Source organism: Cephus cinctus, unplaced genomic scaffold, assembly GCF_000341935.2.
Source record: "Cephus cinctus unplaced genomic scaffold, Ccin1 Ccin1_scaffold1550, whole genome shotgun sequence".
In the NCBI taxonomy this organism is placed as follows: domain Eukaryota; kingdom Metazoa; phylum Arthropoda; class Insecta; order Hymenoptera; family Cephidae; genus Cephus; species Cephus cinctus.
The window spans coordinates 58616-81622 of record NW_014333868.1 but is presented as its reverse complement, the minus strand read 5'-3'; the positions used below and the strand labels follow the sequence as shown (position 1 = coordinate 81622).

Here is a 23007-nt window from a genome sequence, read left to right as displayed (position 1 = left end):
TTATTCCACTAACAAAACGGTATCAGCTCTTTCCCGATAGTGCTATGCCACCAGAAATCCGATAAGATAATAATTAGTCAAATGGTTACAGCAGAGCAGTTCGCCATGAGCAACAGCAGTCCCAAGTTTCGTCGCGCGAGGATCAACCCTAATTTAACAGCCAAAAAAATTGACAACAATTAGCAATCAGTATTATCTTCACTATCATCCACACAGGTTCCATACCAAATATCAATCGACACAGTGATAGCGATGCTGTTGTCAACTGCCCGTCGATTATTTTACGGAGATCGAACCGAAGCGTTGCGAGGTTAAATGAAATCCCATCCTAAATTACTATCGATAATAATCCAATAATCGACTATTCATCGGTTGAAAATGGCGCGCAGTTAATTATTCTACTTCAGTTTCGCATATCTGGAAGGAAAAAATAAAACAGTGTTATTTGTGCATCCACAGTGTACCGTAAATCCCAATTGGGAAAATGACACCAGGAAAGTTATTCTCGTCATCCTCAACGTCATCGTCGGGTTGTTAAAGCCTGGTCACGCGAAGTTTCCTGGAGACTGTGAAAACGGATAAAGAACGAGGAACCGCGAGAAATCGAGAGGAACCTGATCTATCGCTATCATAGAGAGTCTCTGGTACAGGTGTCGAATTTCCGGTGTGGCTGCTGACCATCGGTGTCTATGTGTTCTGCGTATCTGCGGTCATAATAAATGGCGACGAGAAAGTACGCGGTCTTTTTACACGTGACGGTTCTACTGTCCATATCCTCCCTGATTATAATATGCATCTCAATGGGTACAGAGGGATGGATAAGTGCACCGACATCTGTCGTCAGGGAATCTCAGACCATTGAAGACTCTGACGTCAATCACGGACTCTTCAAAGGCACTTTGATTAGACGCCTCGTGCAGACACCTAGAAATTATGATATATACAGTAAAGAATATATTAATATTAATCCATTAATAATAACTTCATATCGTCTTTCAATTAATTATTATTCTTACAGTAACGTGCGTCTGGTCATCAAATGCTTGTGCTTGGAGCTGTCTAGCAGACGCTTCTGCTAGAGTCGCTGAAGTTAAATCACTTCTTGCTGGTGAATCTCCTTCTTTTGCTTGTCTAACGTCTACCAGGACTTTGGCTACGAATTCATCTATCAAAAGTACAAATGGTGAGCGACTAACATTACTCTTTTTGGGTGAACATTTTTATATCTCATATTTATATTCAGATACTGGCGGTGAGCAATTTTTTAATGCGGGCGCCTGGTTGTGCACAGTGATAGCAATGAGTCTTTTGATGCTTGCTGTCGTTCTGACGATTGCTGTGACGTTTTTAAACATCTTCAAGAATCCCGCTGAGACACTGTTGAACATTGAAGTAAATAATTTCTTTTTTGTTTCTGAAAAAGAAAAAACCGGTGTGTTTAGATAGCCTCCTTTTTATAGGGAATTTATTGGATGAACGCCATAACCGTAGGATTGAATGTCCTGGTTCTACTGATCTTCGGAATCCATTACGCTCTCGTCACGCAATATGGCGTCGCCATAAGAGATACAATAGTCGGCGAATATGTATCTAATGCATCCTTAGGATACTCCTACTGGTACGAGTCGAAATAATACATTGTGCGATCAATTAGAAGACTTATTGAATTTGAATACGGCAGGTTACTCTTGGCGCCGGTCTCTCTGCATCTGACTAACATCGGTATGCTCTACCTCAGGGAGAAAATAGTAACCAGCGAGCCAGCGGAGCCGAAGTTCGACATCGAGAACATCAGCGACGGCATGATAGCCCTCTTCTAGAAAGAAAATAACGTATATTAAAATATTAATATAACCTGTAAGTGAACGAGTGTGTCTATACTGGATCAGGTAAATAAAGGTACTACGAGTGAGCTTGACAAAGGTGTACATACGTATATATATAAAATTCCAGAAAGTAGCCGACCGGTAAAAGTTATTTCCTACCGGCCAGGTGCAAAATCGAGAAGGGTAAGTGCTGCCATCTGGTCTCACCTGCGAGCCGCACACACTGAAAGAAGTGTATAGGCAGACTGAAAGGACGGGGGCCCCCCGATGTAAGTGAGTCGAGTCGAGGTAACACGGTAGAAACTCAGTCGAGCCGAAAGCCTGCTGCTGCGATCGCGTCGGAGTGCCTCAGTAAAAGTGCTGAAACAGTATATTGTGCTGTTAGTAGAGAAGTCCCAAGTGCGAAAGACGACGAGGTTGGCAAAAATTGAAACAGCCATTGTTTAAACGTGGACGAGAAAAATTTTGGATAAAGGAGAAAGCAGGCAAAGCGAAAAAAAGAGTGGCGAGTAAAAGGAAGAATCGAAAAAAAAAAAAAGGAAAGAAAAGTCACAACAGTCGTAACAGGGAGTTAAAACGGATGAGGATGCAAAAATCGTATACGGGAAGTAATGATATCGAACTGAGGTGACAGTGTTACCCGGAAGCCGTCAAGATCCACGACGCTCGTTCGCGTCATCCTCAAGGAGCTTATGCTGCCAGTACTCAGGTATATAGATTTTGCATCCACGTTAAAGATGTTATACATCCTGAGGATTCTAGCGGAATATTTAATCATGCTATCCGCTGACCTCACTCGTCTCTGCGAATGGAACGGTCTGCTGCCCAGGGCCAGTGGCTGTGTAGGCTCACGTAGGCTGGTAAACCTGGAGAGTTCAAAGATACGGTTTCAGAAGATCCGGAATATCCTTGATCTTTGTATTCGAGTATCTTACCCAAGAGATCCTAGATAGTGATGTGTGTATGCAGGCTTATGGTAGGATGGAGCAAAGGATGAAAGAGTACAGTTGGAGTATAAAATTGAATTTTACATTTCTATTCCACTCGTTTCCCGGTGCACCATCTCCTGGAACAGTGCTATCCAGATCTGGACCAGTGGGAGCAACGAGGAACAGTGAAGGAAAAGTAGTTTTCTCGGTCGCCAGGTCTCTCGGATCTCGTGGGCGTATTTCCAGGTGGGCGAGTCGGATACCGTCCCAGAGAATAGTTGAGAAGGACAAGCGTCGCGGCGGTCTGCGTCTCGACATCGAGCGAGCCGTTGGAAAGAGACGGCACCTGACCCAGTTTCCCATCAGCTTCGTGGATCTTGCCATGATGGCGAATACCCGGTAGGAAACGACCGGTATTGGCTCGTTGCGTCACGCGTCGAATCTTACCTGCTTTAAAAAAAATTAAGGATTACAATTTTAAGATACGAAGTGATCTTTACCGATTTCATACCGATCTCCGTATAAGATGCTGATTAGATTTTTTGTACAGTTCGTTAGCACACTTGACGCCTAATTAAACGTAGGAATTATCTAACCTCTTTATCGGGGGGCCATTTAACATATTCCCGGTGATACCGGTCAGGGTTACAAATATTATTTATCTTATTTATTTAAACGTATGTATTTTTTTTTACTCAGACCAACTGTATTTACAAGTAAACACGAGGTGCATAGTGCATGGCCGAAAATTCATGAGCGACCGGTCGAGCAAGTGCTTTAATGAAGGATAGGACTTGGAATGAGAATAAGAATAAGAAGCGCGCGAGAGAGAGAGAGAGAGAGAGAGAGAGAGAGAGAGAGAGAGAGAGAGAGTAGGGAAGAACGCGGAGTAAAATAAAAAAAAAAGGAGAATACCGGAATGCAAACAACTAGTAGGAGCGGTGGGATCCGGAATGCCGTTAGGCCGTGTCACAACGTGACTGAGATCTCCGTGGCTCGTGCGAACGCAGTTACACGTGAGAAGTGGAGAAGCGAAAATAAAGATTTCACTTAGTTCTACGTGATTTTTTCGACGATAAGGAAACATACATATTACAATGTATATGACTGCCACTCGTCGAGGATCGTAATTATATTCTTATGGATGGAGGAATCCTCGAGGTCTCCGGTGAAAATTTTTCAGAGATCCTTCAGCGAAAGCGAAGTCCCACTCAGCTCCTATTAAATACCCATTTATAATTCTCGTGTTTGTTCCAAAGGGTAATGAAAAATTCTCACCAATTAACAACGAGCTCTCACGACAGTTTGCAGGTCTTGAAGGAGTCCGGTATCGACTCAAGAGGATCGATCGATCAGGTTCAATTGAAATATTCATCAGGAACGACCGGGGGTTATAAAGATCCAGGATCCTGTTACGCCCGTGGTGGTCCTGGTGCTGGTGGTGGAGGTGAAGGAAGACGAGGAAGCGTCGAGGAGGCACGAAGTAGAGGTCGAGGAGCGGCACCTGGTGAACCGTGGAAAGGCACTCGCGAAAAACGGCGAACCAGTACGGGATCTATTATCCGAATTCGTACACCTACAGCAATAATCCACCGAGTGTCTACAACGGATGCACCACGAATGGCAGCTGCGTTCAGCAGATACACGAGGATTATAGGCCGATTTACTTTTACGTAGCTCAACCTTATACTATACCGTACACCTTCGCCAAGAGGCCGAGGCCCTCGTCCTTGCAAAAGCCTGGTAAAGTCCGTAGTAATAACAGGGTCAAGTTCTCGAAGAAGCTCAGCTCGGCAGAATTCTCCCAGAAGGTTAAGCAGGGAGAATTTTCCAAGAGTCTCAGTCAGGTCCACTTTGCAGAAGCACAAGCCCAGGGTAATTATTGAAACCCTTGGTTCGCCAAGTCGCCATAGTCATTAATTTCCACAAAAAAAAAAATTACCTCTCGACATCCTACCCACGTGCAGGAGTAGCTGGTAATTTTAGAAAGGGCGGTGGAGGCAACCCTGGCGGTCCTCCCCGCGACTCCAGGATGACGTCGATGTTCCGAAGAGGCACCATCTTCGCGACTTTCTTCCTCTCGTTATTGGGAGGTGGTCTGGTCTGTGCTGCTCTAGTTACTCAGCACTGGGTCGAGGCCAAGCCTTGGCGAACACCGAATCCCCAAGAGAGTGCAGGTCGCGTCCATCTGGGTCTTCTACAGGGAAAGAAGGAATTAAACGTTGCTTACGGATGGAGGACTTATCACGTATCCGGTAAGTCTCTGAGTATCTTTTAATACAAGCCGGAAGTAAATTTTTCGTTAACCGTTACAGTAATTTTCTCATCCGTATAGTCCGTTTCATTGAACTGATCCTCGAGGGTTCCTATTAAGTAATAAAACTCCTGGGAAAAAAGTAACTCACGTAATTGAACTAGTCACGTTCACTTAAAGTACCTATGCACGTTGAATTAACATTCTCCGTGATGCATAAACAGTCCCTAGGATGACTGACTACCGCCACCGTCTGACAAGTCGTTCCTACGAGTCCTAAACGACGAAGGCGAAGTTAACCACGGTGAAATTAGTATTCGAAACATCTAAAGGAATTTTCAAATTCCACGTACATTCTTCAGGACATGCATAATTCCTGAAGAGACACCAATTATAATTCTAAATTCAGCGATACTGGAACGTATTCAACTCGTCTACATTTTAAGGTTAACTCTGCATGATTTAACCGTTCGATTGGCAGGGTTCAATGCAAAAATCCTATTGAACAGTGTCAAGCAGTGCGATAGAGTTTGTTTAATATGATCTACAAAAATGTAGCGGCACTTTTCGGTATAAAATATATACATCCCGATCGCGCTACATGACTGTCAACCGATTAAACACGTAGTCGAACTGTCATAGATTGACATTTTCGTATTTTGTCTCAGAATCAACAATAGCCGCAAGAGAAATATGCCAGACGAATCTCTTGACTCACTTTTACTTTTTCCTTTCCCGGTCACAGCCTGGTGCTCATCCTCCAATCCATGTTGACTTCGTTTTCGCCTCGTTAACCGTCTGTCCTCTTTAAAGTGTCCTTCTAGACTGTCTTCCAATAGGCGTTCGGATTTTGAATTGATAACAGTCTCTTCATAATACACTGTGCGCATGCGCAGTAGGTCCTCAGTTTATTTTCTGTCAATTAAATTAATCACGCAATATCTTTTTTTATCATCGGCATCCGGCATTGATTAACAATCTGATAATCAATAGTATAAATTTATAACTGACATTACTTTCGTCATACTTGAATACTAATTTGAGCTGTCATCGATTATCTTGTATCTAATTTGAATTCGGATTAATTTTCAATATTATCCTCGTGCGTATAGACATATATACCAATGCAGTGACTCGGACAGGCACTTTAGAAAGTAAAGGATTTCTGTACTTGGTTTTCAATGACTTTAAAACTAACCATAATCAGGATAGTTCACAAATATAATGATGAAACCTAATGTTAACGATTATATGGATGAAATACGTGAACGATGCTTTTATCGAGTCTTGGAAAGTCCTGCTAAACTCCTACGCAAGATACGTAACGGTAGTTTACGCAAGAGTCACAAGGGGGAACGATTGATAATTTAAAAGAATAAATTACATAAAAATTAAAATAATATATTACCCGGACATTCGCAGTGTCGCAAATGATCAGACAGGATCCTTCGGTGATGTCCTGGGGACTCTGGATCGGCACCCTGGGCACGACGTCGGCTGCTCTAGTAGCAGCTGCACTGGCAGCCCTTCTAGCAGTGTTGAACACGGCGACGTCACCACGTGCCAAGATCCTCTCGGTTCCTGGTGTATACCTCATGAACATAATAGCCTGTGAGTGTTTGTTGAATATTTTGAATGCCATCAGAATGCGTCCTGATCGAATGATCATGTCCACAGTACTTCTCTGCGTGGCCAGTTCGGGTACCTGGTTGGCGCAGTATTACACCAGACTTTACAACAACGTCTTACCCAAGGAAGATATCGACAACATGTGGACCAGTGAAGGTTCAGCTGAATTAGGTTACTCTTTTTGGTGGGTAAACAATAGTTATGATAAAGCAGTGTCAATCTTAGTACTAATCGTAAAGTTTCGTTTTAGGCTCGTCGTTGGCGCTGGTGTCGTACACTTGATCAACATTGCTCTGGTAGGCTGGGGCTCGGGTAGGGAACGCGATGATCGTCTGGAAACTGTTCCTGCTCTGGAGGAGAAGACAGCTGCCGCCATTATGCTCTACTAAGGTCGATGACGAGGCTCGGACGGAAGGACGTGCAGCACATCCGTTCGGCGGATGAAAATTACGAGTCTGAGTAATTAGCCGTTACGTGGGAGAGTTGGTTGGAGAAAAAGGAAATGAAGGATACAAAAACTAGGATGTAGCGCAGGATACGGTCGTTACTTTGCGTGCGAATTTTTAAGCCGAAATATCGTGCGGCTATATGGAGATTGGGCGATGAGTGTAAATAGAAAGTGCGCCATTTTTTTCGGGAGACCCTATATATATGTTCTAATTAATCCTTAATTAAATTCTCTTGTATTTATTTTACCTGTGAAATTTTCGTCCCATTTTATATAAATATTCTTTATTTCCTTCCTCTCAAGCCTCGACGTTTTCTCGTATGATAATGCCGGATTATCGAGGGGTCTTAGCGATATTAATTAATAACAATGCATGTCGAGGTATACGTGTATATTTCTCATGGTATTTATATATTTATTACATGGAAGTCACCGTACATAATGGCGGCTACTTACTTGCGTTATATATTCGTCTACGCCGACTCGTGGACATAAACACTTAAAAGTATTTAAGAAATCGGTAAAAATACTTGTTCGATCGATCGGAATTAATTCATTTGATTTTTCGTATTGCGCTTCGTTTCTCTATCAATCATCTCTTGTTTTCTATTCATATCTATTCTCAATGTTGTCTTCAAAATGTGTACCAGTGAACGCGCACCGGATTCCTGATTGATATAAACGCGCACCTCGACTTGCCCATTAAAAGAAAATTGTCTGGATTAAGGATGCGCGTACTGTAAGGATGTCGGTTAATCCTTTCCGGACCTGCGGATGTTAATTAATGAAATTTGTAATTATCGCGACGTTATGCATATCGGTACAATTAGATTATCGATATTGGAAAATGTTTAATTACTAGAGCAAGGAACTTTTAAAGGATTACGATGGTCAATTCCGAAACTTGTAAGCACCTCCTTGGGATTATAATTAACAATAACGGAGGAGCTTGTAATTCGTAATAGGGCGAACTGGAAATAAATAATTCAATTCCTATATTTTTATCCAAACTCCCTTGTTTTTTTTTTTCTTTATACTTTCCTCACTCATTCCTTAACTCTATAGTGTAAAGGACTGATAAACCCTTTTCGATTAAAAAAAAAAACTTGAAATAGTAGAAATTAACTGTCGACGGGATCGGCAGGTTCCAGAAGAAGATGTCTTAGTAGTATCCTTGACTCTTCAGTGTGTAAGAGAAGTTTTTTTGACGTCGCGATGCGTGTCCATCGTTTGCGACCTGATTTATATGATCGATCGTTGCGCGTCTTCGTCCTTAACGACGTGATACTTTCGACCAGCCATCATCCTCTGGGGGTCGCGTATCCTTACGCTCCTCGCGTTTGGGAGGAGGCCTCTCCTCCCTGCGCTCACGGTCGCGGTCCTCACGTTTAAGTGGCTCACGGGAGCGCCAGGAGTCACTGGTTCCAGACCTAGCAGGATCGTCTCCTCCGCGTGGTGGGAATGGACGACTCAGAGGTCCATCCCGAGCATCCCGTGCATCACGTCCATCCCGTGCATCCCATGCATCCCGTCCATCACGAGCAACGTCGCGTCCATCACGTCCTTCGCGAACATCACGGCTGTCACGAATATCGCGTCCACGTGAAAGTGGCTCTGATCGGGGTGGGGCGGGTGTATCCCTCCAGGATCTCGACTGCATCCATTGAGAATTAATGAATTAGCTCCTGGATCTAGGTAATACTTTGATTGATATAAATCTTAGATTAGGCTATACTCACAGGTCCTCGGTCATCCCCACGTTTTTCGAATGTGCGACTAGGCGGTTCGTATTTGTCACGACGAGAAGGCGACGAATCGCGTTCACGGACATCCCCTTCACGTTTCCTTCGGCTATTGAATTTTATTCGAGTATAAAAATTCAATTGATTGGATAAATAGGTTCGGTGAACTTTATTAATTAGAGCTTACGTGATATTTAGATCCGGTTCTCGTTTCTTCCATCGGCTGTCCGCGCTACCCCCTTCTTCGCGTCTTTTCCATTTGTCGGGTTCTTCCTTGGAGGTCTCCTCCTTGGATTCTCCACCGGTTCCGCTGCTTCTCCAGGACATTTCGGGGGCTATGAGGATTAAGTATTATTATTGTAAATTTAAATGATGTAATTTTACGTTGGTCATCTTAATGGATAACGTACCGTTTCTAGGTGGTGCATCACGCCCAAATCGTGGACGTTCTGGACGTTCACGATCACGATCACGGTCGCGATCACGATCACGATCACGGTCGCGATCACGATCTCTATCGCGTTCACGTTCGCCTCCACGGCGCCAACTGTCGGATACTTGATCCTTTTGTCTCTCCTCTTCGAGTTTACGTTCTATTTCAGCTTCCCGGGCGCGGATGATCTCCGCCTGCTTCTCCAATTTAGCAAGACGTTCTGCTTCACGAGCTTCTTCCTCTGCACGACGGATTCGTTCCTCTTCCTCGCGTTTAAGTCTTTCTTCCTCGAGACGTTTCCGTTCCTCCTCCTGACGAATGCGTAATTCTTCGAGGCGTTTCCTCTCCGCAGACTCTGCGCGTTCCAGCTCCCACCTCATCTTGCGTTCAGCCTTGCGCTGAATCTTCCTCTCGAGCAGCTTCTTTGCGCGCTCCTCGTTTATCATCTTCTCGAACTCTTGCAGATTCTCCAGGTAAACGTTCTTACGCTCTGCCAGGATCTTCGCCAGGAATATATCGTGGTCCTCCTTCATTCTTGCCATGCGCTCCCGGGTGGCTTCTGCTTCTCGACGTTCCTCAATGGCCACTTGGATACGCTCAGCCTCCTGCTGCTCCCAACGTTGCTTCGCCAACTCGATCTTCACCTCGACAGCCTTCTCCAGGAGTGGAATTTCTTCGATGCGCTTCGCACGCTCCAGGTAGTCCACCTTCTTCTCTTGAGACTTTAGTTTCTGCTGCATCTCGCGACGCTCCTTCTGAAGCTCCTCGGCTTCCCTAGCTGCTATCTGCTCCGCGTCCAGCTTCTTTATCTCATCTTCGTCCAGCTTCTTCAGAACCTTCTGACCGTGGCTGGTCTGGGAGATTTGCTGCATCTTCTCCTTGAGATGGCGATCCTTGATTTGCTGAATTTCGCTCTGCTGACGTTTACGTTCACGTTCCTCGCGCTCCAAGTCGAGTCTCTTCTGTTCGGCTAGCATCTGCTGTCTGAGAAGCTCTTCCTGGCGACGCATTTCCTCTTCCTCGCGCACCGTGTTGATGTGCTCGATGTACTCTTTCCTCTGCTCGATTATCTTCTGTCGACCCAGGATCCTCTGGTGCTCCTTTACCTTGGTCTCATGGTAGTGGTTCACCATACTAGCGCGGAGCTTCTCACGCTCCTGTTTTTTCTTGTTCGGATTGATTACATTGATTGCTCGGTGTAAAACAGTCGCCATATTCACCAGCTGGCAGCGGATTTGTTCGGATGGCATAGCCTGGAGTACTGGTCCGTCCGGATGATCCTCGCGCTGAGCTTCAGAGAGATCAACTCCAAAGTGTATGCATCGTTTTCCATGATCAATCCTGATCTGCATATCGTTGTAGCGCACGCAGTCGACCAGGAGACGCTCCAGATGAAAGTCTGTTGTGAATTTAGCCAGCTGCAGCAGTCGAGCAAACTGGATGGTCTGATAGACCTGAGAAACTTGATGGACAAGTCGTACCAGGGTGACGTCCTGGAGAGCAGTAACGTACTGCGCTAGGGGACTGTTCTCGTCGACCTGCAAGGTCTGAATGACAGAATGGACTCTGTCACAGAGTCGTAGAGGATGGAATTCGACTTCCAACCAGGAGTAGAGCTCCTGCAGCTGTGGTGAAGCCAGATGAACCACGTTCATACGCACGATGTCTCTCAGCAATGAGACTCTTGTTGGTGGTTGACTAAGACCCAATAAAACTGCCAGTCGCTGGGCCTTTTCCAGGGGACTCTTATCGGTTTCTATGAAGCGATCGAACTCAGGATGTGCAGATGGTAGAGGGATCGACAGCGTTGCCAGCAGTACTCGATTAGCCATTCTCTGTTGCTCTTCCGGAGACATGTTCTTCTTCATCTCGCGTGACAGTTGTAGAAGCTTGAATAGTGCTGCAGCGTGGAAAAGATAGTTGCCAGCCTTCCAGAAGACCATAGCCAACTTCTGATAGTAGTTTGCCATAGTTTTTGGCACTGGCGGCTTCTTCGAAAGGTTCATCAGGCCGTGGATGTCCTCTATAGCTTTATATGCCTCCTGCCATAATTCCATTTGAATCGCTGAGTCCAGCTGAATCAGACGCGTCTCCAGATTCAAATGTTGAGATTCAGCTTTGTTAATGGAAACATTTGAGGTACCTTGAGGAAGCTTGCATATCTCTTCTAAATGTTTGCGAAGCTTCTCACACAATTTACGGAACTCAGTTTTCCTGTTGTACTCGAGACAGAATTGGAAGGCCATCCGCGCAATGTCATGATATAGATTTTCCACGTGAGCATTAGTTCTAAGTAACTCCAAACACTGGCAATATGATTCCCATAGGAATTTAACCCACGGCGTTAATATCGTGCGATCACTTCTATCTTGAGCATCTTCTCCACTGACAGCTGACAATAAAATACTTTCCGGTGTAGCAAGATTGTCGAGATCATCTATATCTACAACAGCTTGCTGACTTTGCTTGCGTGCTGCTTCTGTCTTCTGCTCTGCCATACGCAAATATCCACGTATAACATTTTCTAAGCTTCCAACATTCACAGTTTGAAACATATTCCTGTACTGGAAAAGACCTTCCTTGGCAATGTGCGATTTCTTCAATTCCACACAGAGATCCAGATATTTGAACATTATTGGTTCGAGAACCGATTCGGACCAGCTGTATGTCCATTTTTTGTTGCGGAAGACCTCCTGCAAGGTGTCCAAAGCTCTGGCTGGTTTCCCCACTTCGATGAATTCTGTCCCAGAAAAAAATTTATTGACAATCACAAAAACGTATACAAGTACCTATAGCAAATTAAAATATTCGTTATTATTCCAGTATGGAAAAATATTTGTTCATTGAAGCCTGTCTTTTCTCTCATAGCATATGGTTAAGAAAGTGCATACGATCACAAATGAAAATATATATATAAAATAAGGGTGTGACGTGAATCAGGCCGACAAAAACTATTACGAAATAATTATAAGTAATTGGCTTGTCACTCGAGCTAGGAGTAAAATGTAATAGTGTTGCGAGATCCGTAGCCAAGAGGAGAGAAGAGAAGTTTGTTTCGATGGGATACGAGCCAAAATAGTGAATAGAGTGAATAGAGAACTCGAAGAAAGTTCACCCAGCCATGTTGAAAATCATATGCTAAGGTGTTCTACTCACCGTAGGCCCTTTTCAGGGCATTTTCGGGCCTCTGCCCGTATCTAGCCATTTTCGCGTTTTCGTGGGATCACAGCTTTAACATGTAAACTGCTTGGAAGCACGGAAAATATCCGTATGTAATGAATTTTCCAGTTTTTTTGGCTTCGACGTGCCTTACCACGAATCGAAGACCGCGTGTACCGGATGAAAGGCCGACACTAGATTAATATGGCTGCCTCTGCTCTCCATTGGGATTCTTCAAAATAAATTTTATAATCAGAATTTAGTTTACGCAAATGTAATAGAAATATTCGTTGTAATGAAAAAAAAATATATTAGTTTTTCGTAATAATATCAGGAATAACAGAATATTACTGATTAAAATTGTCCTATTTCCAAAGTTTCAAAGTGAGGATTTGCATTGAACTCTATGGTGTGGCCAAGATGGCGCCGCTTGTTGATTTGTTATCCTGTAGTATAATTGGTAATATTATTAGCACAATATTTTTTTCTTTAGAAAGCTCTGATGAATGAGCCTATTCTAAATATTTTTCATTTACACATCAATGACTTATATCTGCAATATTCATTTTATTATTTTATCAAAATTACTTAATGGGTGTCTTTGTATGGATATAGATGTAAATGTCTTTTTATAGAGAAGGATTGCAATGGAGATGTTTTATGGGCTTGGTCCTACCCCTGTGTGACTACGGCTCAGAAAACTGTTGTTACAAGAAAATGTAATTCACATTCAGAGAACAATCATATCCAACCTTTTGTCTGTGCGAGACATAGACAAGATTGGTTTTACATTCAATGTTGCGAAGTATTTGACTCTGATAAACTGCCTAGGGTAAACTACACATTAAGTGATAAATGTACTATGTGTTTTTCCGATCTATGTACTACTAAAAAGTATGCTTTTTCAGGTGAAACAATTTGCTTTGGTACTATTTACCAAGGATTTCAATCCACAGAAATATGAAGTGCTTTGCCGTATTCTTAGTAAAACGTATTGCAAAACTGGTAATCCCGCAGAGCTCTTGAAACTGTACCTCTGTGTATTCACAAAGGGATCGTGTACAACACAAGAAAATGGAACATTTGTATCTGACGACTTCAATGGCAGGAGAGCAGTAACCAATACTAATGTTCGTGACCTGATCAAGGCTTTTGAACTAGAAACAATTTTGATTTATACAGCACTTCTATTAAAAAAACGAATTATCGTATATCACCACAGTCTGGAGCAACTTTTAAAATGGATAAGATCATTCCCAGCTCTGATGAAACACAGAAAAGTAACGGAAAATCTATTTCCTTGGGTCGATTTGGTGCAGGATGAATTGGCTGAATTGAAGGTACATTAGAATATTTAATGATTATTCAGCAATTTCATATCAATTTTTTTACAGGGTCATTCACACTACGTTGCAGGATGTAGAGATAGCTCAATTTCATCAAGGATCGAGTTGTATGATCTTCTGGTGAATTTACCAGCCCGCGAAATTACTGTTGCACCACACGCAAAAGGTATTTAGGTCTGTTTATAATTATACTCACGAGAGACATTGATATTATGGTAATCTGTATTTTTTCCAGAGAGCCTTACGATGACAAAAACGCATAAAGAGATTGCATTATTCATGGTGCAACTGTGCGAAAACCAATCGTACAGTGAAGCTCAAATAATATCCGAGATTGCTGATAAGACTCAAGATTTATTAAACCAATTAAGGTCATTGGCCACTGTGGAAACCCCTGAGGGCCAAAAAATGGTCTCCGTGGAAACCTTCAAAGAGAGAAATCTAGCGCCAGCCGTGGAAAATTTCCTGATAAATCTAGCAGTTGCTGAAAATTTATTTATGCTGTGATACTCAAGTACCCTGGATACATTTATACATCAGACTAAACAGGGAGAAACCTACGTCATTCCAGTAATTATATATTCTTTATTCCATACGCTAATTAATGTTGTTTTAATGTATTATTCTTTATAAATAAATGATGTGCATTTGTTGGCCTTTTAGTTAATATTGGAAAACAACGTTTCTATTACCTTTCAACGATTAATTACTATTACCTAAGAACATAACATTACACACAGCTACTACAATTTTTATCCATATTTACAAATATATTTACAATCATCACAAATCGAAATTCTGTCGGTAATAATCATTGATCCTGATTAATACTGATCAAGGAAAGCTAAAACCGTGCCAAAAATATATCAACAACGAGAACTTTGCTCACAAAATACTAATGTACACTTTTCCAGGAACATACAGCTCTCTGCTCATCCGGCGCCTTGCCAAAAGGTTTAGAACCATCCGGAGCAATATACTTGTTTACTTGATAGTCTAGCAATACTTGATACCCATAAATATCAGTCCCAAGTTGCTGAAAAATAAGATATCCATAATAAGTTTCCCAATATATCCTTACAGATGGCGTAGAAATAACAAATTCTACCATATACACTAACTTCCATTAAAATTACCTGAGTGAGTGGACTCGTGTTAGTTGTAAATATTCCAGCGAATTCCTTTCTCCTAGCCAAACGAAGACATTCCTCCTCCATCTTTCTCATGACAGTAACATTTTCAGCTCCACTAAGAGACTGATTGGTCGCCATCATGAAGCTATGAAGAATCTGACCCAGTCCATTGGGCAGTTTGCTGTCTCTGATAGGACCTTCCAGGTACTCCAAGAACTCAAAAATAATTGTCAGCTTTGAATTTATCATCACTTCAGGCTCATCCCTTGCGTCGAAGTTCAATGCAACCCCAATAGCTTCACCCTCTAAGGATTTGATGACAAAACTGAATCCCTTTTCCACCAGAGGCTCCCACATCTTGATCATCAAATCACTGTAATCCTCTCTAGATATATCAGGCATCAGCCAATATTCCAAATCAGCTTTTGAATAAAAACTATCAGTGATCATTCTGAAATACAAAAATTGCAGTCGTATAATTAACTTAGTCTAATTAACTCAGTCGTATTATTAATAACATTAAATAGTAAGTATAACAAGGTATATTTACCGTATTACGTCATCTTTATGAGAATCATTTAATTTCTCCACAATATAATTATCAAGGCTATCATTATCTCCTACAGACTCTGCATCTGAATCTGATTTCATTCTAATCAGAATATCAAGCATAGATTTAGCCGTGATGAAATCAGTTATACCAATCTGATAACCCTGATCCCTTAATTTAGTCACTGTGTAAATGGAGTTTAATGAATTTCCGCCAAGTTCATAAAAATTTGAATTAACCGTCACTGCGGCACGACTACTACGTCCTACGACAAAAGCAACAGTAGGAAATAAGACCTTTGCCATAGGCAACATATCCACGGGTACACCCGTATAATCGCACTCTACAACTTCTTCGCTATCTGCAAAAGAAGATTTGAGTTATTTTAGATTCTTGAACATTTTCATTTCTCCCTGAAATTACCTGGACCAGTAATGGTCTCGTACTTCCTAAGTAAAGCCTGTCTGTCCGTTTTTCCATTAACAAGCAAAGGAATAGAGTCCAGGACGATGACCTGGGGAATCATATAAGGTGGAAGTGTATTCTGCAGGAAACTCTCAATCTGAAGTCCAGAGATTGACGTATCTTCCTTAACATTGACGAACGCAACCAGAGCCTACAAAAAAATGAAAGAAAAGAAGTAAAAAGAAAAGATTTTAAAAATTTCTAAAAATTCAATGTAAATCCTTACCTGTGACAGTTCTCCAGGTTTGTAGCAAAGGACGACGGCCTTATTGACACCAGGCGCAGCAGCCACTGCTTTTTCAACTTCAGCAAGATCAACCCTGTGTCCACGTACCTTAACTTGAGAATCGGTCCTACCCTCATAGATCACAAGACCCTTGACGATTCTCGCATAGTCCCCAGTGCAATAGATTTTCGAGTATCCTTGAAAATAATAAAATCATTACCACAGGACAATTCAGCACGTCCTTCGTTTCGCCTACAATAAAATATCAATTTACGACCCAGGGAAAGGAGTCTCAGCATTAACTTAGGAAAGGGAGTAATTTCCATTTACGATCTATAAAATGAACCGTACCAGAATACCAATAAGAACCACGATCTACATACTTTGAAATGATCTCATTTATATTTTTCCTTTCTATGCTTTGCAGATCTGATTCCTCTCTATCTATTTTCCATCTCTTACCCACTCACATTACTTGTCCTTCTCTCTTGCTTCTATAGTAAATGCAACGACCGAAGCCATTGCAATTGCAGTCGCATCCTAACGGGTGAAGCAATGAATCGAAGCAGGTATAGGTGCTGGAAGATTAACTAAGTGGGGAGGACGAGGTAGCTGTTATAAGAACCCAGTTGCGTCGAAGGAAATGCCTGGTAATTGGAATTCATTGCCACCTCTTTGAACAATGGCTCTGTTGGATAACAGTAGACTAGTAATTTCAAGCTAATTTATCTCTTAGGTCGTCATAGTGGTTAACTGTTACCTGTAATCTGTTCTAACAGTTCATTTGTCACAGGCGATTGTAACTGGGGATATAACAATGAGTTTGTTAAGTGATCATAGTGGGGTGCGGTGAAGTCAATAGGTCAATGAAGTCTATTTATGAATCATTCCAAGTTCATTGATGCTACAAAGAAATGCAATTGCAATGACAGCTGTATTTAAAGTACCTGGATCTATGACGTGAGGATTATCAAGGAATTTATGTGCGTCTCTTCTACGAATGTATCCAGCTGCCAAATTTCTACCAGCTACAACCAGTTCGCCGACCTCACCCTGAGGTACCAACCGCATGTGTTTGTCCACTAGGTAGACGATGCAATTGTCCAGAGGACGACCTGCATACACGAAATTTCATGTATCAACTGTTCAGTCATCCTTGGGATGCACAAGGCATTTTTATCAGTGCATTTTACCCACCAATTGGCACTTTATCAAGTCCCTGCAACTGATTAGGTCGACTGAGTAAATGATAAGTGACGTCCCCCATGACTTCCGTGCTCCCGTAGAAGTTCGCCAGGACGTGCTCGCCGCTGGGGAATCTGGACAGGAACTGGTGGGCTAAGGAGACTGGAAGAGGTTCCCCAGAACAGATCCAGAGCTTCAGAGAATTTAGAAGATAATCTTCTTCCTGTAATGGTTTCGCTTAATTGATTAATCAAGAGATATCCGAGAAGGAAATTTGTTAGGAATTTTAATTGGGATTTAAACAAATCACTATCAATTCAAATGATCAAGATTACATATGCATGAATAAAGTTATCCTTGATCAATTAAATTCCAACCAAGAAGGACAATTTGTACAACAGCTAACACCTGTTGCAACTGTTTTTTTCCTTACTTGTTTATTTTCTTGTTTTAATTTTATTACTTACTCTCAGTCCCAGATACATTAGAAGCGATTGCAGAAGCGAAGGTACCAGTACAAGCCGTTTGATCTATAAATCATAATCAAAAAGCAATTAACCTTTGTAAATACTTAGCCTACTTAATAGGTGGCACTGACCTGTCGTTTTTCCAGGACCTCGACGAACCTCTCGGGATCCTTGGTCACGTGCTTTGGTACCACCAGAATAGTACGACCTTGAAGAAGAGGAGCCCAAATCTCAGAGGCGCTGTCGACGAAGGTCAAGGCCGTCTTGAAGACACAGACTTTCTCGTCCTCGCCATAGGGCAATGTCCTCCATTGCCAACAAAGACGATTCATCAGAGTCGCATGGGGTAATCGTACACCCTTAGGGACTCCAGTGCTACCGGAAGTGTATAAAACGATAGCTAGATCCTCATCTTTCTGGTCGAGATCAAGGTCGCTTTCTATTTCCTCATTAGCAAGGTCCAGAAGTCGCTCGTAGGAAATTGTCCTGCTGCTCCCATAGATTGATGCATCAGCTGAAACGCAGAAAAAAAAAGTTAATTCAGAGAATTGCATTAGGGTAAAAATACATCCTTGAATGCATAATGAGGATATAATTAAATATGCCGTGTAAAAATCTCACAAGATTAATTCGCAAACTCTAATTAAAGATAATGCCACGACTCGCGATAACTGATGTCGATAAGGTCGCTGATTGTTGGCCTCGATTCCGGTATTTATGCACTTCATTGAAGTGCCGACTTTTCCATTTCTCTTAGACGGAAGTGACTAACCGAGGACGCAATAGTGACGTAAGAGTCTACTGTGCACTACTATATTATTTACTTTTTAAATGCTTCACTCTCCCTTTTCCTCATATCCATCAACGTGACAGTTCTCAAAATAATTAATGCATATGACAAGTGCATAATACAGTGAAACCAGTAGACGCCGTTATAGACTGCACACACAGGCCAGCCAATATAACTGTTATATTTTTGCTCCTTTTATCTCCTGCTTATTTCAATATTCATTTATCCATAATCATACACACCTCCTTCTTCGTATATAACTAGTAACGGTTCGGACTCCTGAAGAATATGAGTAACTCGGGGTACTGGAAATTCAGGATCCAATGGCAAATAAGCCATTCCCGCTTTGAGAATTGATAATAATGTTATCGGCAACCGATCGGTTGGGTTCATCGACACTGCAATTAGTGCATCCACATCTTTTTGAGGCTTGGCTAATTTTCTAAGAGCTATAGCTATCTTCTTTGTTATGCTGTTCAACTCCTCGTACGACAGTACACGCTCCTGGCCGTTATCATCTGTAAAAGATATGAAATTAATATGGTTTTATAGCTTTGCATTTTTGCCTTTAACACTTTTCATTAATCAAATCTTACCCTCGTATAAGACTGCTGGCTTATTAGGATTCTCGTAGGCAATTTTATTAAATATTTTATGTACCAAACATGTTTCATGTTTTATGGAAACATGCTCGCCCTTTAGTACTGACTGTTGCTGCAGCGAACCCATCTGTAAGATAAAGTTGAAGTTGGTACAGAAAGATTTTTATTATCATTCTTATCTTATACAGACGATACAATCGAATAAGATTTTCAAGGTTAACCGGTCAGGTTAATAATAAAAATTTTTTAAATTATTAACGTTGATTAACACTGTACATGTGGTGATTCAAATAAATCGTGGAATCGGTAAGGAAAGTCAATATATACAAGTGCATTGTCAATATTGAAATGTCAATTCTTAATAACAGTCGAATAAGACGTACTGCCGGAATTCCAAGTGAAACCAAGTAACATTGCGTAATTCGTAAAGCGTACTTGCAAAATGCCCGTCCTTGACGGTCCAATCCTTTCCCCTGGTGATGTTTCAATTTAATGTACATCCTGCGGCGACGTAGGTCAGTGCACTCGAGTTACCGTATGCACCGTACGTTGCACATGCAGAAGTGCATTGTGGAGATAGGGATAGGCGCGACGTCATTATGCGATAAATCGCTCGAATCTCATTATAGATAATCGCGAAGTTTATTATCGATATTAAAATCGATATCGAGATAAATACTTGAGATAAATGCCTAGCGTGAAACTTTTTATAATTTTATATTACTCATTGGATATATATAAAGTATAAATATGCTGGAGGGCATAAATATATTTGTGTGGATTAAGTAAGCCTCTCAACTGCCGTCTGTTGATCTATCGCCTTGAATACTTGGAAATAAAAAAAATGAATGCAGGAAGTTGATAGTTGATCGATAACTGTCTCTTCCAAGTTTTATTGATTGAATACTTTGAAGAAATGACTTCCTGAATAACTTGAGAGACTCTGAATTCATTAATTCAAAGTTTGAAGGAGGTTAGTCTTTGAGAAGAATTCGAGCTATTAATAAAATGCAGTTTCGGAATTTATGCATAGGTTATATACAGTGTATTAATAATAAAAGAGAACCGGTCTAAGTGTATTTTTACACACTAGCGTATCTGCTCAATGTCCACGTCGAGATCCTTAATATTTACCTTCTCCAAAATGAAAAGACTTTATCGTCACGTTGCACAATTTAGATACTGATACTGAAAGTCGAGTGCACGAAGAACAATTAGGCAAGTTGTGTGGAGTCGCGCTCTGATAATCATTAACAATAAGCAGCTACATGAATTAATAAAGATACGAAAGGATTGCTCCAGTATTTCGTGAAAAGACTCACCTTCAACTTTTCACTACACTTCCTTCCAGACTATTTGATCACTTTGAATCTCTTATGGAATAAAATATCACACACTTTTTATCCCAATTAACACGTATGCCACTTGATATTATGTACAACAATTTTTCTTTGTTTCCTTTGAAAAATTATAGATAATATTCAGCCAACTTAAAGAAAAAATAAAATATCACAATTCTTCTAGCTCAAGTTTGTTTCAACGTCACTCAAAAATTCCCGCGCTTTCACTCGGCCACTCCTGGGTCCTTTTCTCGATCTCTGGCCTCCTCAATGGTTACGCTGAGAGTGTCTGGCCCCGTTGACGTACCACGAGCTTTTATGTGAAACCGCCTTGGTGGACCCTGGGTTTGTTCGTTGTTTGCCCTTCTACTACTCTGTTATTACGTTACACCAGGACCCCGATTTACACACAGTTTCACATTAGTTTCCTTAAGAATATCATGGTGCTGTCACTTTTTCACTCCGTCGATCAGCATTACTATTTTGAGATGAACAGAAAAAAATTTGTTAAGAACAACTCAAACCCGATGATTATCATATATTCCGTTACCATTTTGCAAGAGTTGAAAAATTTGCATCAGCAAGTCCGACGGGTCTTTAGATGAAAGTAGAAAATACCAATGGCATTATCTAAAACAAAAGAATAATAACGATAACTTGAGCGTTCATTGTTTCTGACCCAAGATTATTCCTCTCAAGTTACTTTATCAACGCAAGGAAAATATGTAGCGCGAGACATCTTTGTTCTGTTACGAAATGCAAAAATTCAATAACAAGTTTCCTTAACGCATGTCAGATGGCTTCTCTTGGAAAGATGCGTAATACCAAAAACCAGTTCTGGTTTTCTGTCCGGTTTGCTTACCTGCTCCTTGTAAAATTCGTGCATCTTGAGGCTAGTTGGCGAGAGGATAAAGATGAACGTCTTAGGAGGAAAGAAATGTTAGAAATTTAACTCACGCACTCACTTAACTCACGCACAGGTAAATCCCATATTACGCACGATAAGGAGTTGAGGAAAGGAATGATTAAAATTAATGTATGATTCTTGATGACGACAGGGAATGTTTGGAAACATGCTGAGCATTCGATATATGGGTAACCCCCTCTTGGGTTTCACGAGGAAAACAAAGAGGAGGAAGTGGGGGGAAAGTCCAAGTTTTATTTGAACTTTTGGCAATATCCTTTCGGTTCCACTGATTTTAATACAGCGAAAAACGTCATTTGTAATTCTTATGAATCTAACGTTGCTTCTAACATTTGTGAATGATGTTTCAATTTACAGGTCATTTAACTATGGTTAGAACTGGTATATATGAGATGCCACAAGCGATCTTCACTAATTCAACTTGACGTTGGTGGTAGAGGCTTCTGCTTGATGACGTTTCACAAGACGCATTAGTCACAGATAGCGCGTAGCAAATTAATTAGAAATAAACTACGTTTGGGGAATTTTCCAAATTTTTTTTCCAGAATCAAAACATTCATTGTGATTGCCAAGACGAATCAGCAACGACGAATTATTTTTATTTCTTCGTTTACGTAATGCCAATATACGTTACATTCTTTTCGTGGAACTTTTATTAAAATTCATTGAAACTCGTTTTGTCGTATTAGTCACAATGTATTTTAACATTTTATAAAGTCTCGAGCATTCTTGATTATCTGCGGCAAGATCTTTCACTGTTTCTCTTCGTAATACGTGATTCGAGTTGGTATTCAATGTAAGATTAAAATCTAATAATGCAAGCTAATATAATATGCAAATGCAAGTAATTTTATAGTTCAAATTTAAATAAATACAACGGGTTATTGTATATATAGATATAGACATGTGAATATATATCTTATATACTAGTTGCCTGAAGCTACAAGTATCCTTCGCAGATGTCTGATCCGTAAAATCCGAAAACATAAGTATGCTATTCAGTAAGGAATTAGTGTTTACGCAATTAGTAGAGTCACGAATGCTCGAGGCTGGCTCATTCGATTTTCTCTTCCCGTATATCGAGAACTCGAGGTCGATCTTACAGTTATCTAGATATTTATTTCTATTTATCTGGCCATTAATCTCTCAGGGAATCCCCTAAGGATCCAATTCACCTACGAACTTTTTATTGCCAATGAACTTGATCATTCCGCAAGATCGCCAGACCTAATTGATCAGTGTGATCAATCTCAAGTGATTTTAGAGACTGTCTGACCAATCAGAATATTAATAACTACAAATTGATGATCGATGAAACGAGATCAACGATCTTTTCGGCTATGAAAAATTTATTGGAAACTGACCTTGAAGGTCAGGGCAAAAGTTCTAGAATTTAACCGGATATATCTTCATAGTCAGGATGGAAAGTAAGTCGACCGGTAGCACCTGAGGCTATTCGTGGATCCTTGATTTACTTTGTTCTTGATGAAAAAAAAGTCAGATAATCCGAACAATACATCAATCCACGATTTCCTGGGAGCTTGTTAAAAATAATAAC

The 23007-nt window shown here is 41.1% G+C and overlaps 5 protein-coding genes and 1 long non-coding RNA gene across 10 annotated transcripts; 3 read left to right on the top strand and 3 right to left on the bottom strand.

Annotated features, from left to right (window-relative positions):
• Positions 1 to 14: 14 nt before the first annotated feature.
• On the top strand, positions 15 to 1928 carry LOC107273242. Its single transcript, XM_015751222.2, has 4 exons — positions 15 to 945; positions 1019 to 1392; positions 1461 to 1618; positions 1682 to 1928. The coding sequence occupies exons 1-4, from the start codon at positions 720 to 722 to the stop codon at positions 1818 to 1820; spliced, it is 897 nt and encodes a 298-aa protein (XP_015606708.1). The 5' UTR covers positions 15 to 719; the 3' UTR covers positions 1821 to 1928.
• LOC107273244 lies at positions 1675 to 6553 on the bottom strand. Of its 4 annotated transcripts, none has more exons than XR_003061500.1 (7): positions 6418 to 6553; positions 5728 to 5924; positions 4698 to 4952; positions 2762 to 3205; positions 2467 to 2692; positions 2034 to 2186; positions 1675 to 1816 (listed from the first exon to the last, which is right to left on the bottom strand). It is a non-coding gene; the product is annotated as an uncharacterized LOC107273244 (long non-coding RNA). The 4 variants fall into 4 exon arrangements; XR_003061501.1 differs by having other exon boundaries at positions 1678 to 1816; positions 1934 to 2186; XR_003061502.1 differs by lacking the exons at positions 4698 to 4952; positions 5728 to 5924; positions 6418 to 6553 and adding exons at positions 3845 to 3973; positions 4034 to 4169.
• Positions 4755 to 8096, top strand: LOC107273243. Its single transcript, XM_025090568.1, has 4 exons — positions 4755 to 5010; positions 6432 to 6620; positions 6687 to 6822; positions 6889 to 8096. Exons 1-4 carry the CDS (start codon positions 4788 to 4790, stop codon positions 7025 to 7027), a joined length of 687 nt encoding a protein of 228 aa, XP_024946336.1. The 5' UTR covers positions 4755 to 4787; the 3' UTR covers positions 7028 to 8096.
• LOC107273238 (eukaryotic translation initiation factor 3 subunit A) lies at positions 7463 to 12628 on the bottom strand. Its single transcript, XM_015751214.2, has 5 exons — positions 12418 to 12628; positions 9239 to 12001; positions 9016 to 9163; positions 8826 to 8937; positions 7463 to 8740 (listed from the first exon to the last, which is right to left on the bottom strand). Exons 1-5 carry the CDS (start codon positions 12464 to 12466, stop codon positions 8360 to 8362), a joined length of 3453 nt encoding a protein of 1150 aa, XP_015606700.1. The 5' UTR covers positions 12467 to 12628; the 3' UTR covers positions 7463 to 8359.
• Positions 12629 to 12730: 102 nt separating this feature from the next.
• Positions 12731 to 14420, top strand: LOC107273241 (putative protein FAM45B). The gene is made up of 5 exons (XM_015751221.2): positions 12731 to 12880; positions 13056 to 13252; positions 13329 to 13760; positions 13815 to 13932; positions 14002 to 14420. Exons 1-5 carry the CDS (start codon positions 12841 to 12843, stop codon positions 14271 to 14273), a joined length of 1059 nt encoding a protein of 352 aa, XP_015606707.1. The 5' UTR covers positions 12731 to 12840; the 3' UTR covers positions 14274 to 14420.
• Positions 14332 to 21592, bottom strand: LOC107273239 (tyrocidine synthase 3). 2 transcript variants are annotated; one of them, XM_015751215.2, is made up of 14 exons: positions 21387 to 21592; positions 21075 to 21154; positions 20507 to 21002; positions 19179 to 19311; positions 18825 to 19100; positions 17924 to 18306; positions 17793 to 17855; positions 17338 to 17548; positions 17088 to 17255; positions 16141 to 16337; positions 15873 to 16065; positions 15450 to 15810; positions 14903 to 15350; positions 14332 to 14802 (listed from the first exon to the last, which is right to left on the bottom strand). In XM_015751215.2, the coding sequence occupies exons 4-14, from the start codon at positions 19309 to 19311 to the stop codon at positions 14662 to 14664; spliced, it is 2574 nt and encodes an 857-aa protein (XP_015606701.1). In that variant the 5' UTR covers positions 20507 to 21002; positions 21075 to 21154; positions 21387 to 21592; the 3' UTR covers positions 14332 to 14661. The 2 variants fall into 2 exon arrangements, with proteins under 2 accessions (XP_015606701.1, XP_015606703.1); XM_015751217.2 differs by lacking the exons at positions 20507 to 21002; positions 21075 to 21154; positions 21387 to 21592 and adding an exon at positions 19620 to 19774.
• Between the last annotated feature and the right edge of the window lie 1415 nt (positions 21593 to 23007).

Bases quoted from the DNA above. Each gene is read 5' to 3' on its own strand.
- LOC107273242 (XM_015751222.2), top strand. From the start codon at position 720: ATGGCGACGAGAAAGTACGCGGTCTTTTTACACGTGACGGTTCTACTG. The intron at 946-1,018 runs GTAAAGAATATA...TTATTCTTACAG, and splicing joins TAGAAATTATGATATATACA to TAACGTGCGTCTGGTCATCA. The intron at 1,393-1,460 runs GTAAATAATTTC...TCCTTTTTATAG, and splicing joins AGACACTGTTGAACATTGAA to GGAATTTATTGGATGAACGC.
- LOC107273243 (XM_025090568.1), top strand. From the start codon at position 4,788: ATGACGTCGATGTTCCGAAGAGGCACCATCTTCGCGACTTTCTTCCTC. The intron at 6,621-6,686 runs GTGAGTGTTTGT...TCATGTCCACAG, and splicing joins CCTCATGAACATAATAGCCT to TACTTCTCTGCGTGGCCAGT. The intron at 6,823-6,888 runs GTGGGTAAACAA...GTTTCGTTTTAG, and splicing joins GAATTAGGTTACTCTTTTTG to GCTCGTCGTTGGCGCTGGTG.
- LOC107273238 (XM_015751214.2), bottom strand. From the start codon at position 12,466: ATGGCTAGATACGGGCAGAGGCCCGAAAATGCCCTGAAAAGGGCCTAC. The intron at 12,002-12,417 runs GTGAGTAGAACA...TTTCTGGGACAG, and splicing joins TGCCCTGAAAAGGGCCTACG to AATTCATCGAAGTGGGGAAA. The intron at 8,741-8,825 runs GTGAGTATAGCC...CAATGGATGCAG, and splicing joins GTGGGGATGACCGAGGACCT to TCGAGATCCTGGAGGGATAC.
- LOC107273241 (XM_015751221.2), top strand. From the start codon at position 12,841: ATGGCGCCGCTTGTTGATTTGTTATCCTGTAGTATAATTG. The intron at 12,881-13,055 runs GTAATATTATTA...GTCTTTTTATAG, and splicing joins GTTATCCTGTAGTATAATTG to AGAAGGATTGCAATGGAGAT. The intron at 13,761-13,814 runs GTACATTAGAAT...ATTTTTTTACAG, and splicing joins ATGAATTGGCTGAATTGAAG to GGTCATTCACACTACGTTGC.
- LOC107273239 (XM_015751215.2), bottom strand. From the start codon at position 19,311: ATGGGTTCGCTGCAGCAACAGTCAGTACTAAAGGGCGAGCATGTTTCC. The intron at 17,549-17,792 runs GTAAGTAATAAA...AAACCATTACAG, and splicing joins TAATGTATCTGGGACTGAGA to GAAGAAGATTATCTTCTAAA. The intron at 17,256-17,337 runs GTGGGTAAAATG...TCGTGTATGCAG, and splicing joins ACTTGATAAAGTGCCAATTG to GTCGTCCTCTGGACAATTGC.